We start from the raw sequence: 18,977 nt of genomic DNA on the forward strand, positions 1-18,977 counted from the left end.
TCGTTGGAAATATGAATTTTACTCTCCTTATAATAATAATAATAATGTGAAAATGTTATTTTTTTTTCGACAGTATATTTACAACTCAACAATTATTTATACTAGCATCTTATTGTTGGGGCACTTTTTATACGCGGCAGAACTTGAAATAAAATTTTGGGATTAAATAGAAAATAATTGTTAATATGTTATTGATATAGATCCCATTTAAAATAAGTTCGTCTAACCCTATCTTTCTGATTTGGGTGATATTGCTAAATTTAAAGCCTTTTTTCAGGATCTCGTTTAAAAAAATTAAGGTTAAACTAATCAGATGTAACTTTTTGAACTTTTGAAGGTTGTATCTCACTTTCTTCGTTATTCATTAAAATAGAAGAACTATCTACAGATGTTAATATTGTAAAAGTTATATGTTCTTCTTCTTAAATATTAACCTTCCTCTTAAAAAATACATCAATTCTTTAATTTTTCATAATTATTTTATATAAAAATTTGAATATATATCTTGTAAAATATGTAAAAAAAGAAGTTATTAGAAAGACAAATATTAAAATTTATAATATTTATTGAATTTTTTTATCAATTTATACAAATACGATAGTATCAATACTTATTGAATTTTTTAATATTTTTTATCATATAAAAAATTAAATTAAATAAATAGTCAAATATAAAATAATATTAAATTATATAAATAAAAAATACCTAATTTTTTATATTTGAACTCAAAGGTAGAGGAAGTGTTGCTTATTGAATAAAGAGTTGCGAAATGCAAATACACTCAATTCAGTCTAAATCCAACATATTTTGAATATTTAAAACTAAAAACTATTATGCAATAGAAACAAGATATAAAGATTGAACTTTGATATTTTAAGTTATAGTCAAATATTTGAGCCAATTTAATTATTTTTATTTTTTAAAAAAATATTACTAATTCTTTTAATAAAAGTTTGGGGGGTGATAGCCCCTTTGTCTGAACTTAGTTCTGTCCTGCTTTTATATATGTCTTACAGACCGCTTCTTCTTTTCCTTTCCCAAAAGAAATTAATTTTAATAGTGATACTATGTAATCAAGTTATTTTGATAACTAAATTTAATTTTAATAAATTAAGGATTAATTAAAAAAAAGACATAAAAAAATTAATTAAACTTAGTTACAAGAATAACTCATTCATCCAGCATTAGCATTAGCATTTCTCTAATTTGTTTTTAATAGTGATACTATGTAATCAAGTTATTTTGATAACTAAATTTAATTTTAATAAATTAAGGATTAATTAAAAAAAAGACATAAAAAATTTAATTAAACTTAGTTACAAGAATAACTCATTCATCCAGCATTAGCATTAGCATTTCTCTAATGAGCAGATCGATGCATAATTTCACCTTATAATATATACTAGCATAGTTTCTTTTACACTAATAACATTATAGAATTTGTTTTTGCCAATGACAATAATGACAAACCTAATCTATTCCAAAGGTCATTAATTATATAAATATATACTAGCGTAATGCATGTGTTTATATATTAGCTCACCTTTTATTTCTTAAATGTATATTAAAATATTAAATTTGTAATTAGTCAAGATAAAAAACATTTTACAGTATAATTATAATATTTTATATTCAAATCTTAAAATATGAAAATTATTTTTTACAAATATATATATCGTGAAAAATATACATTTTAAAAGTAAAAAATATATGCGTACACAAAATATCAATCATTAAATTAAGAATCGTATATTTATACACAATATATATGTAACTTAATTTATTTTTAATATATATTTTATATTTTAATATGTATTTTATATTAGTAGTGAATATTAATAATTGGTTTTAATGTATGTTTAACATAGTTGTTAGAATATTCATAGCATAATAAGGACAATTTATCCGTTATTATTGTTTAAAAAATATAATTTAATTTATACACCAAATATTCTTGACATATGTATGAAAAACTAAAAATATGGTTATTATTAATTAATTTTTAATAACAAAATAAAGAGAATGTATTTTTAATCATTAAAAAATACTGATATTAAAACGGTAAATTAATTATTACAAAGGATGTGAACGTGCGAAATTGTTGTCGTTTTATAAATTTATAATAGAATATATATAAATATAAAAGGTAATACAAATACCTAACTGTAGGGTGATATAATAGTGTGGTGTCAGTAGTAGTTAGAATCTCGATTTAACTCTTAAAATCTTTTGATATTACGATTTTAAATGAGTTTATTGATTTTACGAAATTTGTACTAAATCTAACGATTTTACGATTTAAATCTTGTTAAGATTTTACGTTTTATATTTTTTATTTACTTTTTCGATTTCACGTAACCTTAAGTGTCACTATGATTGTCAATACTACAAACACTTGGTAAAACTGTGACTATAGCTAAACTAGTCTCGCTAGAAAGCCAAAACTGCCAAAGTACCATACTCCGATTTATTTAACCCGCATCATTTTGTTCTTTCTCCCTTTTGAAAAAATGTAAAATGGTATGTAGAGAGGTAGAGAACAGCCAAAATAAAAACATGATGAGATCCATGGTCATGGGCATATTAAAAATGTGCTACACCTAACATAATAAATGGTCGGGGGGAATTGGCTTTATTATTATCACCAGAACAATGGGATCCACGTACAAATTAAGGGTAATAAGGGTTTTGTGTTTGTCTGTTTTCTTTCGTGTATGCTCTGAATTTTGGGCGTAGCAGGTGCAAGCTAGCTAAGCTAGTTTCAAGTTGTATTATGAATGGAGCACATTCTATTTGGCATTCACACAATCACACCTTTTATGGAGGGTATACACAGGACAGTGTTGTCTGCTGCTGCACATATATTTTGCTATGTCCAAAATTGGAATCAATGCCCTCCTAATCACATGCTTTTAATACTATAAGTTATATTATTGTGTGTGTGGTTTTTTAAGTTTTAGATATAACCATTTTTTTTTAGTTTAAAAATTTGACATAATTAATTTTATTATATTATTAGAATATATTATATATGATCAATTAATTTTTATTAGAATTATTTAACATATCTAAATATTTATTATATGATATTATATCTTTATTATTTGGATTCTCTTATATATTGTATCGTTTCACACAACTTGAATATATACAAATTTTTTTGTTTAATTATCTCCCTTACCTTTCTAACATGGTATCAAAGTCATGATACCATTCTTGAAGAGGATAAATTATTTTTCTTCTGGTAGAATCACTGTAATTTTTATACTTTTCTTCAGTGCCATTTTTTCCCTCCTTTTTGTCAATATTTTGATGTTTTTTCACATCACTCATTAGCTCATTAATTCACTACTTATTTAATTATTCTCATGGAAAAACCATATATTTTTCGTTATCTTCCGATAATTTGCCATTTCTTCGTACTTTGTTACTTTTTAGCAGTTTTCCAGTAGTTTGCCATCTTTTAAGCAATTCTTCTGCAGTTAGCCACTCTTGTGGCAGTTATGTTTGCACTTTCTTTGTGACAATTCCGTCTGCGTTTTCTTCCAGCAGTTTTGTCTGTCCTTTCCTTGAGGCAGTTCCGTTTGCTCTTCCTTCTAGTAGTTTCGTCTGTGCTTTCCTTGCGGCAGTTCCGTTTGCTCTTCCTTCTAGCAGTTTCGTCTGTGTTTCTTTGTATCAGTTCTGTCTGTACTTCCTTGTGGCAGTTTTGTCTGCGCTTTCTTGTGGCAGCTCCGTCTACACTTCTTTTTGGCAGTTCCGTCTACATCCATTTTAACAGTATATGCCATTTTTTTCTTTGTTTCGTTATTTTAAATAAGTTTCAAACTCAAGTTGTCACTTGAATTTGAGGAGGATGTTAGAATATATTATGATCAGTTAGCTTTCATCAAAATTATTTAGCATATCTGAATATTTATTATATGATATTACATATTTATTATTTCGATTTTTTTAGATATATAATAAATACCCTTTTATATTGTATTGTTCCATACAACTTGAATAGATACAAATCTTTTTTTATTTCTCTCTCTTATCCTTTCTAACATATATAATATTAAAAATTTTTATAAGGGTAAAGGACAAATAAGTTCTTCAGCTTTTAATTGGTGGACATTTAACTCCCTGAGAAATAGAAAATACAAAACGATTTCTGACCTCTCAAAACGCCATACAAATTGGTCCTTCCGTTTCAATCTGCTCTCTAATGTCAAACGGAAAAGTCTGATGTGGCGTCCATGTGGCGATAACGAAGTGATGTATCTGTTACGGGGTAAGATGAGATGTTGACATTCATTTAGAGGACAACTAGGTCCTTCTGCTCTGACGTTTTGGGAGGTGTCCTAATTCTCCACATTAGTCCCAGACGCCATTACACTTGTATAGTTAGGGGTTTGTTGCGTCTAGGGCGTCTATGGTCAGTGAAGGAGGTTCTTCGAGCATCCAACGAGTCCGATTACCGTCGCACATTCGTTGCGTGGAGGCTGGAGACGAGAAAGACAACAATACTTCGATGTGCAGGTGTGGCGTGTATGCTGTACTGTACAAGTCCAGGACGCTAACTAACTCCAACCGATTGTTTCTTGGGTGCCCTTTCTTTAAGGTAATATGTATGGTTCTGTGAAGCTTAAAGCCGGTTTATGTGTTTAGCTGAATTTTGATTTTGTTGTTGATATTGTAGTTAAAAAATCCATCCCACTAAAAATTTTTTGTCTGACTTGATGATCTAATATACATGAATTTTTATGTGAATATTTTCAAAAAATTTAGAAGTTACTTTTTTTCTTTTACATAGATATTTCTATAAATAAGAGTACTATTATGCCGTTATAATTTGGTTATCATTTAGGTATTAAGTATAATTATGAGAAGAAATTATTGTAATTGCAATCAAGTTATAATGTTAAAGTTTGTTCATTTATAATCTGAACTCATTACTTAACCAAGTTATAACATACAGATCAAGTATATACAAATAAAAAAATTATCCAAAAATTTATTACTAATTATATTATTGTGTATTTTTTTTAGAGATATAAAAATTTATGTATTTAAATTTTTTAGACAAGTGTTTTAATGATAATTTTAACCGTTTTAACATAAAAAAAACACATACAAAATTTACAATTAAGTCATATTATTGCATTTTTTTGTTAAAGATATAAGAATTTGTATTTTTCCATACTTAAATTTTTAGAATAAATAATTCATAAAATTTAAGATATTTATGATTATGCGTCTCTTCATGCTTAATTTTTTTTTATTATTTAAAAAAACCATAAAAATGATACCAGCTGCGCATCCGGGGAATCGAACCCCGGTCAGTACCGTGGGAGGGTACTATGATACCACTACACCAGATGCGCTTGATACTCACGGTTCAGATGGTTTTTATTAAGATTAAAATTTACACTTTTGTTTTGGAATTGAAAATAATAGATGTTTTATTTTGTAGCGGATGTGATGATCACTTTTATTTATGTAATAATATTAATATGAGATAAACATTTAATCTTCTATATTACTAGAAGATACGATCTTATTTATAAGTTATTTCAAACATGAAATTATAAATTTGATTTTTATAAACTACAAAAAAATTTACTGACATCTAAACATAAATTTTTATATTTTTATTTGTCTATTATTATGTAATACAAAGTTTTTTCATACCGTGACAAATAAATATTAAAGAGTATGATCCGTCACTGAAGCAAAGCTATAAGATACGTGTTATTAAAGATGAATATAATTCGATTTTTATTATACGATGATTCACAATTTAGTTTTATTTAACTTAATTTTGAGTTTGTAAAAGACAAATTTAATCACATCATTGCTGATTTAATGACCGAATGTTTATAAGATTAATGTTATCATCACTCTAATATTTACATAAGTCATCTTTTATCTCTCAAAAAAAAAAAAACCATCAAAATCTAAAATTTATATCTCATATTTTATATTTCTACATTTTTTTAATATTCTATATTTATAAGATTATCATATCTCTTAAATATTTATTAATTAATTTTTAACTAAAAACTTTCAAATTGAATTATAACTCGGAATCACAATTTAACCTCATATTCTCTTTTAAGAGCTATATACATAAGAAAAATGTTGATGTTAGAATACAGTAATGATACAAATTGGCGCAAAATACAGTAATGTTGATACTAGAATACAGTAAAAATACAGTAATGTTGATTTGCATTCGGTCTTTACTTGTTCGATTATAATTTGGTTTAATTCTTAAAGACGAGATGGACTCAAAAGTGAGATAGTTATAGTTTTACACTAATACTAATAAAAAAATAAATAAGATTAAAAGAAGACTAATATAATATTACATAGTCAGAGCAGTAGTAGAGAGTGAGAGCGGAGTTTTAGTTAAAAGGTTCGGAATACTATAACTTAACCGAATAGTGTATGCTAACACTTGAAGGAAAGAAAGCTTAGCTTAGCTCTTTCGATCTATTACGCTACCTTTCTCCCTTTCAATTCTCAAATCTCATTCTCTGAGATTTGAGCTTTCTTCTCTCTTTTTCTTTTTCTTTTTCTCTCTGAATTTTCAGTTCCTCGTAAGTCGCAGCCATGATTTCCTCAAGCAAACTCAAATCCGTTGATTTCTACAGGTAAGGATCTCATTCATCATTTTAGTTTTTGTTTTTCTCATTTCTTTTATCCGCATTATTGCATTCGCGTTTGAGCATCAGCAGGTTCATGTTATGTCGACGTGAATGCATCGTTTCGTGTTCTTCGCGTTTTAATCTTCGGTTACAATGCCGTCAATTTTCACTGATTTGATCGCAAATACGTGAATGTGAATTCCTTGAGATTTTCGTTATAATTCATTGGTGCTGGTTTTAAGCTTCTAATGCAACGGTTTGGTAGTGTGTTTGTGTTTTAGCTTGTAGTTGTAATTTGGAATGTTGTTCGTTGCATTTAAAGCTCCGTTGAGTGTGATTCTGTGCGAGATGAACTGCATAAGAGAATGAGGATGTGGTGTTTGTTCTGTTTCTGCGTTTACATGCAAAAATGGAAGGCACAAATATATAAGTGAATGAAGGATTTAACTTTGATTCACTTCACTTCAGCGTGTGCTGTTTACTATCGTCAATTCGTGATTTGGCACTTTCTTGTAATTGAAAATCTCAGAAGTTTTTAACCGACAATTTATATATGAAGTGTAAAAACGGTAAAAGAAATGGTGATGTGTTATATAAGTCTCAATGAGTGGTTTAAAATTTTAATAATAATTGTAATTTATGATTTGTGGATGCAAATGTGACATTTTCTTTTAGCTGATATGTAAATTACTCCAATGTCTCTATCCTGTCTACAGAAAAATCCCTAGAGATTTAACTGAGGCATCACTATCTGGAGCGGGGTTATCCATAGTAGCAGCTCTCTCCATGATCTTTTTATTTGGAATGGTCAGTGGTTTTACAATTCCAGCTCAGGTCTTTGAAATGTTTAGTAAACGTGTTATGTATGCACGATTGCACATGTTGATTGTGTTCTCAATTGATATTTAGGTCCTATGCTTCACAATTTGGTTTTGAAAAGTTTGATCTTGGAATTGGTGTTTGATGTACATCATGCAACCTTCATGCAGGAACTCAGTAATTATTTGTCTTTCAGCACCACTACATCTGTGATTGTTGACAAGAGTTCTGACGGGGAGTTTTTACGTATAGATTTCAATATCAGGTAGAAGCCTAAATAGGTATTTTCTATCTTTGTTTTAATATATGATGTTTCTCTAAGGCATTTGCTCTCGAGTCTGTGTATACTATTGGTGGCTTCATGGTTTTCTTCACCTAAGCTTGGTATTCTGCAAAGAACTTGGGCTTGTGTCAGCATGTATTTGTAAACTGTACTTTTCATATTAATAACACTCCTTTCTTTCTCGTCAATTCACTTTGAAATTAGGGAGTGTGGATGTGTGATGGAGGTGTTGAAGGACTTTTTTTTCCAATTTATATTTGATGTATAATGAATGATTGTGAGATTGGTATTAATCAGGGATGGGCAACATGATAGTGTCTTGTGATTTTTCTCTTTCAGTTCATTTACCAACTGTTATTCTGTTTTTCTGAGTATGTTCAGTTAATCCCATAGCCATTTATCCTTTTTTCTGTCTATCACTTCTTGCTGATTGCTCCAAATTATCTTGCAGTTTTCCTGCACTTTCATGCGAGTTTGCATCGGTTGATGTGAGTGACGTGCTGGGAACAGTAAGTTTCTATTCCATTTTTCAGTCTGATCATTTCTAGCAAAACATATTTGTGATTGTGATTTTAGAAGTTTTTCTTTGGGTTTTGAATACTTGAATGCATCATAGACTCTCTACATGGACCATGGTGTGGGTTCAGGTGCAGCACAAGAAACATCAATATGTCTATTTATCTATTATTTTCATTTGAAGTCATAAAATCTTTCTATTAGCTCGAGTAGACCTATTAATGGAGATATTGTTTAAAACTAAGTGACCAGGTGAAGCCTAAACGTGAGGAACCTATTAATTCAATAGTTTTTACTATATTGTGAATTCATACCATAAGAAACCTCTAGTTAACGGCTAGATAATGTCATAATGGTATTTATTTGTCCTTGAGAATTTCCTATATTGTTTTATTGATTAGTACTCTTCCAAAATTGTGCGTGATGTACTTATCATAATTGTCTCTGAAGTGTAAAATCAGGATACTAAAACATGAACAAGTACTTGAAGTAGACTAATTTTATGTTTGCATTATTCTTTATATTAATTATTAATACAAAATGTTCATTTTCTCATGCATGTTATGATTTCCTATGATATCATACCATATCATAGGTTACTTTTATCCCTTGGCCTTAATTTGTGACCTCTTGTTTTCAGAACAGACTGAATATAACAAAAACAGTTCGCAAGTTTTCTATTGATACAAATTTAAGACCCACTGGGGCTGAATTTCATTCAGGGACAACTGCAAACATCATTAAACATGATGAGCAAGTAGAGGAAGAATCAGTTGAAGGTTCTCTTACACTTACATCACGCAATTTTGATAAATATTCTCGTCTGTAAGTGGGTCAATTATGTGATTCATTCATTTGGTTTTTATGTGTTTAAGCTGAGTATGAGTTGAATAGTTCTTTTTCCAGATGCATTTACACAATTTTCGAAATTTTTTTGTCAGGTTTCCAATTACAGTTGTGAATTTTTATGCTCCTTGGTGTTACTGGAGTCAACGCTTGGTAATTATTTTACCTTAATTTTTTATTTCTTCCTCAATTCAGAAAATAGGATGGTTCTTGGCATCTTTTTTTTTCCCCCTTCATGTTATTTTCTAAATAGATCTTATTTACTGCTTATATATCAACAATTTCTCATTATTCCCTAAAGGCAAAAAAATTAAGTACCAAGTAGCATTGGTAAAGGCTGATTTGAGCGTCTAGTTTAACCTCACCAGCATCTATTTATATTCAGTAATGACTAATGTGATGTCATGATTCAGAAGATTGAATGATATGGCATGCAGGGGTAAGATCTACTTAACATGTGCCCATGTTGGTTGGCTATTTACTTAGTCATGATGAGAAATTATGAAGAAGTTCTTCCATTTAATAATTGGTAGTTTATATATATATATATATGACACTTTCATCTCTTTCCCCTCAGAAACCTTCATGGGAGAAAGCAGCTAAAATAATAAAAGAGAGGTACTTTATCTTTTAATGTGCTGTTCTCACTTCCTAGAATTTATACTTTAGAAGTCGTACTCTTATTTATCTTTTCTATAACTACAAGTTATCTTAACATCATTTTACAAATTCAATATCCGTTATGTACAATTACATTTGTATGCAGATATGATCCAGAGATCGATGGCCGTATTGTTTTGGGGAAGGTAGATTGCACAGAAGAAGGAGATTTATGCCGGAGGTACTATTAAAATTCAAAACTTTTCTTGCTTTTGTTCCCCTTCAAAAACAAAGATTCAGCTAATTTACTTATCTCCTTCTATAATCTTTCTCTTTTCTTAATTTGTAATTTAGTTATCTCCTTGTTCACAAGATGGACGTGAACTTTTATACTTATACTTTTTCAAGTTGAATATGAATTTGAAATACATGTTCTTTATTGTAATGTGATTTTTTCTTATGTCATTTTTGTTAGTTTTTGTGTTTCTGTAATTTCATTTGGCATCCTCATGTTTATCTTTTACCATTCAACCATATTTTTCATCAAATGCAGCCATCACATACAAGGGTATCCATCAATTCGTATCTTCCGTAAAGGAAGTGATATCAGGTAATAATACAAATAACTTTTTTTTTGTTTCAGTTTTTGAGCAATAATAAGTAGCTCATCTCTGTATCCCTTTAGATATTATGTATCTTTTATGGTGCTTGTTTATTTTCTAGATATTGCATTTCCCATGGATATGATATTACTGTTTTGGTGCCTCTAAAAGATTATCGGAGTAGTCCTAAAACTCTGTTTAGAATGGGAGAAACAGAAGCAGTAAGAAAATGTAAGGTTGCAAGTGTTAGTGTAGATCGGTTTAACATTGAAAGAAGGGTCTTAGGGGATGTGTGTCCTGACACATGTAATGGTAAGGAAAACTTAGATGTTGAGGGGATTTTCATCCATCAACTTTCCAATTTTACATGTAGACAATGTCTATTCTATTTCAATATGTTGTTATCCCTCATTCCCTCGCACTTAAACCTATGTCAATTCATTTCTAACAAAATCTACATGATCAATATGCATATCTTTTTCTTTTTCTTTCTTCTTCCTTTTTTTTATGTGTATCCTCCTGAATATTGCAACTCTTTGGCCTGTGTCTCTGTGATTAGTTTTAGAGATTTTGGATTGAATATAAGTTTAAAAATATGCTTCCTATTTCAGAGATGACCATGGAGATCATGATCATGAGTCCTATTATGGAGATCGTGATACAGATAGCCTAGTCAAGGTACGTATTATATTTTCTTTGTTCTAGTAAATTTGAATTAACTTCCTGTCTGCATGATGATATTAAACATATCCATTGAAAAGTGAAACTTAGCTGATATAAAGTATTTCACTACAGACAATGGAGAAGTTAGTGGCTTCTCTCCCTGCAGAATCTCAGAAGCTAGGTTTGGAGGATAAATCCAATGGAACAGAGTACAGAAAAAGACCCGCACCTTTAGCTGGGGGATGTAGAATTGAAGGATATGTGCGTGTCAAAAAGGTAAACTCCCAGAGGGCTAAAGCTAGCCTAACACAGTGATGCAAAGCAAAAATTGCTTCCTAGTTTTCACTTTTCAAATATGAGCATCATATAGGATTTCTTACATTGCTTTCCAAATAACTGATGCTTTTGATTCCTTGCTTGTTTTTACGCTTGTATTTTTCATCCATTGTATTCTTTTGTTTATATCAAAAGAAAAATAGTAAACTAAATTGGGAATTTGACCTATCTTTACTGAAAACATTATAGATTTTAATATTATGCTGAATGCAAGCTGTTTCCAACTCTGCAGGTTCCAGGAGATTTGGTTATATCAGCTAGATCTGATGCCCATTCTTTCGATGCTTCTCAAATGAACATGTCACATGTCGTACACCATCTATCTTTTGGACGGAAATTGTCACCTAGGGTTTTGAGTGATGTGAAGCGCTTGATACCTTATGTTGGTAGCAGCCATGAAAGGTTGAATGGTCGGTCATTCATCAATACACGTGATTTAGGAGCAAATGTTACTGTAAGTTGATTCTAAGTTGGCTTTCAACTTTCCTAATTTGAGCATTTAACATTTTATGCATGGCATCGACATATAGTACCTTAGACTCTAAATCGTTCATTAGAATATCAGTATATACCATACTCCATTATGGAACATTGGCACGTAGCTTAGGGCTTCCCCCTTTCTCCTTCCCTCCCTTGGCTGTCAAGCAAGTCAAAAGGATGAAACCAGTTTAAGCAACAGTCTTAAATTTTCTAGTAAATAATTTTGATATGTTACAGGTGCTTCTGCAATCTGCAATGACCAGCACATAAATTGATGAGAGTTTTGCTCCCTATATATATGTTGAAGTTGCATTCAGTAAAAGACCTCCTTATATTCTTAATCTTTGCAACTGTTAGTCTCACACTTTAAAATTTGTGAATTACTTGAAACTAAATTTGATCCGGCAATTATTTTTTTTCATATGTATCAGTAATACCTGTTTGATTCACCCAAAGGCACAAATAGAATGAAAGCCACATGGAATGGAGGCAATAAATCCATTTAGAAGTCCCCTTATTAGTTTTTAGTCTCAATTAATCTAAAACAACTAATCAGTTACAACTGATACAATATCTTTCATTTGTTGATGACCCTGTTCGTAGTCATTTCTTTCTGAATGAATGCTGATAACTAGAGAAAGATGAGTGTATATTGCAGCTTTATTCAACCATACAATATATATCTGCAGATGGAGCATTACCTCCAGATAGTTAAAACAGAGGTGATTACTGGAAAAGATTATAAATTAGTTGAGGAGTATGAATACACAGCACACAGCAGTGTAGCACAGAGTTTACACATTCCTGTGGCAAAGTTCCATCTTGAGCTCTCCCCCATGCAGGTATTCGTATGGAGATTCATAGTTTTGACTTGAGCTTATTGCTTCCTTTTTAACCGGCAAATTATGTTTTTATGTGCAGGTCTTAGTAACAGAAAACCAGAAATCTTTTTCACATTTTATAACAAATGTCTGTGCTATCATTGGGGGTATTTTCACGGTTTGTATCAGTCTTCTCAGACAGAGGCTTTACACTCGTATTATTCACTAATTTTGTTGTTCACACACAGTCTTCTCTTTGGTTTCAGGTAGCTGGAATTTTGGACTCGATTCTGCACAACACTATTAGACTAATGAAAAAAGTTGAGCTTGGCAAAAACTTCTGATAGATAGTTCAAAGTTGTTATCTAGAGTAGGGCTTTTGATTTTGCTAAAGCCATTTTAACTAGGAGGCCTTTTAGCACATTGTTCTCTATAGATATGCTACAAAAGCATAGAAGTGTGACCTGAGTTGTTAATTCGGTCAAATGATCATTACCGGGATTGCGAGCTCCATAAATGTATCCTGGGCTTTCTATGTTTAAGGGTCGTGTCCTGGATTTCTGCTTACACCAAATTTTTTGTCCTTGTTTGTATGGTTGAGAAAAGACTCTTAGGATTAACATGTTACTTCATTCATTCATTCATTGTTTATTTCAATGTTCTGTTAAATTAAACTAGTAAAGCCTTCATGGATCACCATTGCTCCAGTGTTTTCATACGAGCTCTTCCCTCAGCTTTCGGCAATTTGATGATCGGTTAGACGGTTACAGGATGATTCTCTGTTTATCCCTTTATTTCGTTCTTTCCCTTTTTCCTTTTGGCAGCAGAAGGGAGCATCATCATCAACATTGCAACTAAGGCATAACTTGGTGTCATCTGAGTTTGAATAAATTCACTACTATAATAGAACCATCTGGCATATTTACAGTGAATTACAAAATGGTTTTATTTCAAGTTCGACTTATTGAATATTCATATACCATCAAGTATGAATCACACAAAAGGGTGAACATTGTCACCTTATTACCCATGTCCCACAAACAAATGCCAATGGCGTCCCCACTCAACGTAGAAGCAGCCATGGAAAATATATAACATACATATGCCGAGAAAAAAAAAAGTAGAAAACTAAATGGATCATATTCTCCACTTAGAATGATAAAACCAGAATAGAAGCCATGAGTGCTCCAAGAGAGCTAACAAAGCTGAGAAAGACTGAAGAAGCGGCATTAGGAGGAGGTTGGCTGACAGGAGCAGAAGTTGGGTTTGTCAACGAAGTCCCTGGTGGTGGAGGTGAAACTCCTTGCAGAGGAGGTGGAGTCCCCATAGTCCCTGTTGGTGCAGGTGGTGGAGCACCTACAGTCCCTGCTGGTGTTGGAGGTGGCGCACCGACAGTCCCTGTTGGTGGAGGAGCACCCACAGTTCCTGTTGGTGGTGTAGGGCCAACAGTCCCTGCTGTTGGTGGTGAAGGAGCAATTGACTCTGTTGAGAGAGTGGGCAATGGAGAAGGAGAAGGAGAAACAGCAGTGCCTGTTTGGTTGGTGTTTCTGTTGGTCCTGTCAGCCATCACAATCACCACTAGTTTCTCATTCTTGGCACAGTTGTCTTTGTTTCCGCTTATGAAATAGTGTGGCCCTGATTGCTTCAGCTTGATGACTGTATGGCCGTCAGAGAATTTTTCAGAAGATCCATCAGTGTTGCAGCTTGCATAATCTTCACTACTTACCTGAAGCACCGAGTCTTGACCAGATTGGTAATTGAACACTGCAATTGGTATCAAATTGAATGTTGAACTATGTCAACGTACCATTTACTTATTACAAAAGTTTCCCTGTTCTAGCCATATTAGCTTTAGATGCAACAACGAAAGTATAGAGGTTCTTTATTTAAGAAGAGGAAGAAGGTGTTCTCTTTACATCCAATTCATACCATTATCCTTAGAGTAGTTGTGTTATTTGTTTACTTGAAATAGATGTTTATTGATACCCAACCAAAGTTAAGGGTTAAAGTTAGGAATTGGATGTCAAAGTGACGATTAAACTAAAATTTAAAAATGATAAAAATGAGTGTCAATATAGTATACAAAGAAGTAAACGTTTAAAATCGCATTTGTTTAAAGAGTAAAATATTATTTTTGTCTTTAATGTTTGAGGTAAGTTTTAAAGTTGTTCTTAACGTTTCAATCGTTCTATTTAAGTTCCTAACGTTTTAAAATTGGCTCAATGTTATCCTGCCGTTAGGGATCCGTTAACAGAATGGACGGCATGACAAAATTGAGACGATTTTGAAACGTTAGGGATTTAAATAGAACGAAAACGTTGGGAAAAAAACGATACATAAAAATAAATTTTAATTTTATCCTTCAATAATATCAAATTTTTACTGTATATAATATTCAATTATTTTTTTAATCACATATAAGTAAATTACACTTAATCACACTACTTTCATTCTAAATAATTTTTTTTATATTTTTATATTAACTTATAACTTTAAGTGTAAAATTACAAAAAAAATAAATTTATTTAGAATGAAAGTAATGTGATTAAGTGTAATTTACTTAGATGTGATTAAAAAATAGTTGAATACTATATACAGTAAAAATTGATATTATTGAAGGATAAAATTAAAATTTATTTGTATGTATCGTTTTTGTCCCCAACGTCTTTGTCCTATTTGATTCCTTAACGTTTCAAAATCGTTTCAATTTTGTCCCGTCGTCAATTTTGTTAATGGATCCCTAACGACAGGACAACATTGAGTCAATTTTGAAACGTTAGGGACTTAAATAGGACGATTGAAATGTTAGGGACAACTTTGAGACTTACCCAAAACGTTAAGAATAAAAACGATACTTATCTCTTGTTTAAATAATACTACAACTATAACATAGAGTAAAATTATATATTTTCTAAGAAAACAATTACTTTCACTAATCATACTAAAAATATAGTCACCAAAAAAAAAATCATACTAAAAATATTTCATGTTATTTAGAGCCATATTAGTTCAAATCTTCCCACTTCTATTCCATACCTTTGACAAAACCAATGATAACAATATAACTATGTGATTAAGATAAGAACTCACCTAGGGAGTCTCCTATTTGAAATCTGTTCTTTTCTGCCCATTGATTGTAAGAATTGGAATTGGGGTCACTTGGAACACTCCAACCCTTTTGACCCCCTACTACAAACTCATAAGCATTACCCTTGTTTACCAAGAGCAATAGACAGAACAATCCCAATAAGACATGACCCACTTCATTAGACCTTAAAACATTGGTAGTAGCCATTGTATAGGGTCAAGGAAGAATTGTGAAGATGCAATGGGGGTGTTGTTGCACTTGCAACAAAACACTGCTTACTATGTTGAAGCTAGAAGGGTGCAATAAACTGAAACATCATCAGGGTTTATGTAGGTATGAGAATAATGCATGTATACTTCACAAACTCTGGCTATGAAGATTTTGTAACTTTTTCTTATTCTCCCTCTCTTGGGGTTTTCTTTGATTCTAGAGCAAAGCATAAGTTCTCTTGAATTGTTTGGACTCTGAGTCTCTTTGAAGGTTGAATGTTCGTATTTCATTATAATAAACTTCGTGATTGGATTTATGCTTTGCTTCGCTGCTATATGAGTTTTTTTTAAAATAAAAATTTAGGTGGTGGTTGTCTCAAGTCACATTCTTAACCTTAAAACCTGTCAGTCTCATCATCAACTTTGAGGTCTAAAAAGCTTAAAATATTTCTAATACGATGCTTTTGTTCTGGTGAATGTGATTTATGTCCATTCCATTTTAGCGCCACGCATGTATGTGGTATATTTTAATGAAGTATTTTATTTACTATGATGACTTGTTCGAGCAGTATATCAATTCCTACCTTTATGCTGAGATATGGAAAAGAGTGATAAAGAAAGGAAAAAGAAAGGAAAAGAAGAAAGTGATGAAAAGATTACCATTTATTTTGGTAAAGGCTTGTATCCTAAATACTAAATATTAAATTTTAAATTTTAAATACTAATTCCAACTTCTAATAATTTAAAAATAAAATATTGGCAAAAAAATTAGATGATATTTAAAAAATTATTAATTTCCTAATATTTCTTTGGTTAAAAATTAGATTTAGTGTTTATTTATTAAAAAAAATAAGACTTTAAATACACGTTGTAAGATGAGTTATTTTTCAAATTAAAATTATATATTTTGTATTATTAAAATTTTAATTAAAATTATTTTATTTAATTTAATATTTATAATTTTATATATGTAATAAATTATATATTTATTATATTTAATATTATATATTTATTCTAGCAATAATTAATAAATATAAAAAAAACAAATTATGATATGACTTTTAACGTTTAGCCTCAAATATTTTCCTTTTATTAAATATTCTATCCTAACATTTTTAAGCCATTTTTTTTAAATTATTTTACATCGAACAAATAGCATTTTAAGCCATTTTAAGTCATTTTTTATACAAAATAATTTTAAAAAAATGACTTAAAAAAAATATTAGTAGTACTATAAAAGTTTGTAATATTCTAGTATTTTAGGTAAATACGGGTTATAACTATATTTATTTTAATTTTTAAATTATTGTTGACTATGTAAAGTATTTCTTTAATATTCTAAGTTATTAGGACATTACAAACTTTTATAGTACTTATAACATTTTTAAACCATTTTTTTAAAAATTGTTTTGCATAGAACAAAGGGCATTTTAAGCCATTTTAAGCCATTTTCTATGCAAAACAATTTTTAAAAAATGGCTTAAAAAATATTAGGAGTACTGTAAAAGTTTGTAATATTCTAGTAATTTAGGTAAATATTGGTTATAACTATATTTATTTTAATTTTTAAATTATTGTTGACTATGTAGAGTATTTCTTTAATATCCTAAGTCATTAGGACATTACAAATTTTTATAGTACTCCTAACATCTTTTAAGCCATTTTTTAAAATTATTTTGTATAGAATAAAATATTTTTTTGTGGTATAATTTAAATAAATTTATTTAAAAAAATTATAAAAAAATATTCAGGTGTAGTTCGAATTAATCCACTTTGAATTACGTTGAATGGCATGCATGGAAGTAGTTCGAATCAACTTGATTCGAATTACATGTTTCTGCCTAATTCAAATCAGCTGAATTCGAATTATGTTGCTTTGAGTATCAGTGAGTAATTCGAATCTATATGATTCGAATTACATGTAATCCAAGTTCGAATCATATTGATTCGAATTACATTTAAATGGTCATTGGTTGATTGCTGACAAAATTTTTATTTTGGCTGATTTGAGTAAAAAAATTCTCAGCCTGGTTTATTTGGATTTTTTTACCTTTTTTTTAATTCCATTAAATTATTGACAAGTCATACTTGTAAATTATACTTTTTTTTTAATCAAGATTTGAATATTCTAATTTTAAATTTTACTTTAAAAAGTAAAGTTTGAACTCTCACTATTTATTTTATAGGTGAGACCAAAAGAAAATATAAAAAAAAAATCAAGTAAGAGATCAAACTTTATTCTCTAAAATAAAATTCAAAATTTAGAGGATTCAAATCTTTTTAACCATGGGATCAAATTAAACTTGAGACCTTTCGTTTGGACCAAAAATAAAATCATACTTGCAGATCCCATCATATTAGGAGATTATATTCCAAAAAACAAAAACAAAACACCCACTATATTTTTGTGTGTAAATGTTTTGTATTTTTGTTGTCAAGCGGATTAGACAGTTTTCAATTTTAGGCATCACACCCACATTACCATAAGTATTATGGATTCTTAAATAGTAACTAATCTCAGCTGGAATTTGAACTCAGTGTACCTTAGAGCAAGGCAAACATAATTGCCACTCAACCAAGCCTTCCGGTGCGTATTTGAATATCTTGTTGTGGTGTCTTAGCCTCGTTTAGTTTATGTCCATATCTATTAGAGATACGGTGGCGTTTACCAAAAAAAATATTCGGGGACATATATATACTATTTATTTGTTGAAATATAAATTTTTAATAAATACAATCACACACATATATATACATAAAAATATATATAGTGTATCTTTTTTAAGTTGTGACACTAAGACACTTTAAAATTTTAATCTTATCCTTTATCCTAAGATTCATAACCCCCTCTTCTTCTCCCTTCATCAATTCTTACCACCTTTCTATCCATGCCTTCTCCTTTTGTTATTATCGTCGCTGGTTCATCAATTCTTACCACCCTTCTATCCATGCCTTCTCCTTTTGCTATTATCGTCGCTGGTATCGACACTGTCTCCTTTCTTTGTCTGCATCTTTTTCTCTCTCCAACTTTTTCTCTATCTCTCTCCCCTTCACCGATGCTCTTGCCTCCCTCTCAACGTTG

General features: G+C 30.3%; 2 protein-coding genes and 1 non-coding gene across 3 annotated transcripts; 1 reads left to right on the plus strand and 2 right to left on the minus strand.

Annotated features, from left to right (window-relative positions):
- Window positions 1-5,295: 5,295 nt before the first annotated feature.
- Window positions 5,296-5,366, minus strand: TRNAG-CCC (transfer RNA glycine (anticodon CCC)). Its single transcript has one exon. It is a non-coding gene; the product is annotated as a tRNA-Gly (tRNA).
- A 1,032-nt stretch (window positions 5,367-6,398) lies between these two features.
- LOC112707239 (protein disulfide-isomerase 5-4) lies at window positions 6,399-13,280 on the plus strand. The gene is made up of 15 exons (XM_025758908.3): window positions 6,399-6,638; window positions 7,349-7,439; window positions 7,622-7,716; window positions 8,186-8,243; window positions 8,891-9,075; window positions 9,192-9,249; window positions 9,674-9,714; window positions 9,863-9,937; window positions 10,250-10,306; window positions 10,910-10,976; window positions 11,094-11,237; window positions 11,530-11,751; window positions 12,467-12,619; window positions 12,699-12,776; window positions 12,865-13,280. Exons 1-15 carry the CDS (start codon window positions 6,598-6,600, stop codon window positions 12,940-12,942), a joined length of 1,443 nt encoding a protein of 480 aa, XP_025614693.1. The 5' UTR covers window positions 6,399-6,597; the 3' UTR covers window positions 12,943-13,280.
- Window positions 13,281-13,519: 239 nt separating this feature from the next.
- On the minus strand, window positions 13,520-16,041 carry LOC112707240 (early nodulin-like protein 9). Its single transcript, XM_025758909.3, has 2 exons — window positions 15,689-16,041; window positions 13,520-14,362 (listed from the first exon to the last, which is right to left on the minus strand). Exons 1-2 carry the CDS (start codon window positions 15,891-15,893, stop codon window positions 13,749-13,751), a joined length of 819 nt encoding a protein of 272 aa, XP_025614694.1. The 5' UTR covers window positions 15,894-16,041; the 3' UTR covers window positions 13,520-13,748.
- Window positions 16,042-18,977: the final 2,936 nt, after the last annotated feature.

Source organism: Arachis hypogaea, chromosome 8, assembly GCF_003086295.3.
Source record: "Arachis hypogaea cultivar Tifrunner chromosome 8, arahy.Tifrunner.gnm2.J5K5, whole genome shotgun sequence".
In the NCBI taxonomy this organism is placed as follows: domain Eukaryota; kingdom Viridiplantae; phylum Streptophyta; class Magnoliopsida; order Fabales; family Fabaceae; genus Arachis; species Arachis hypogaea.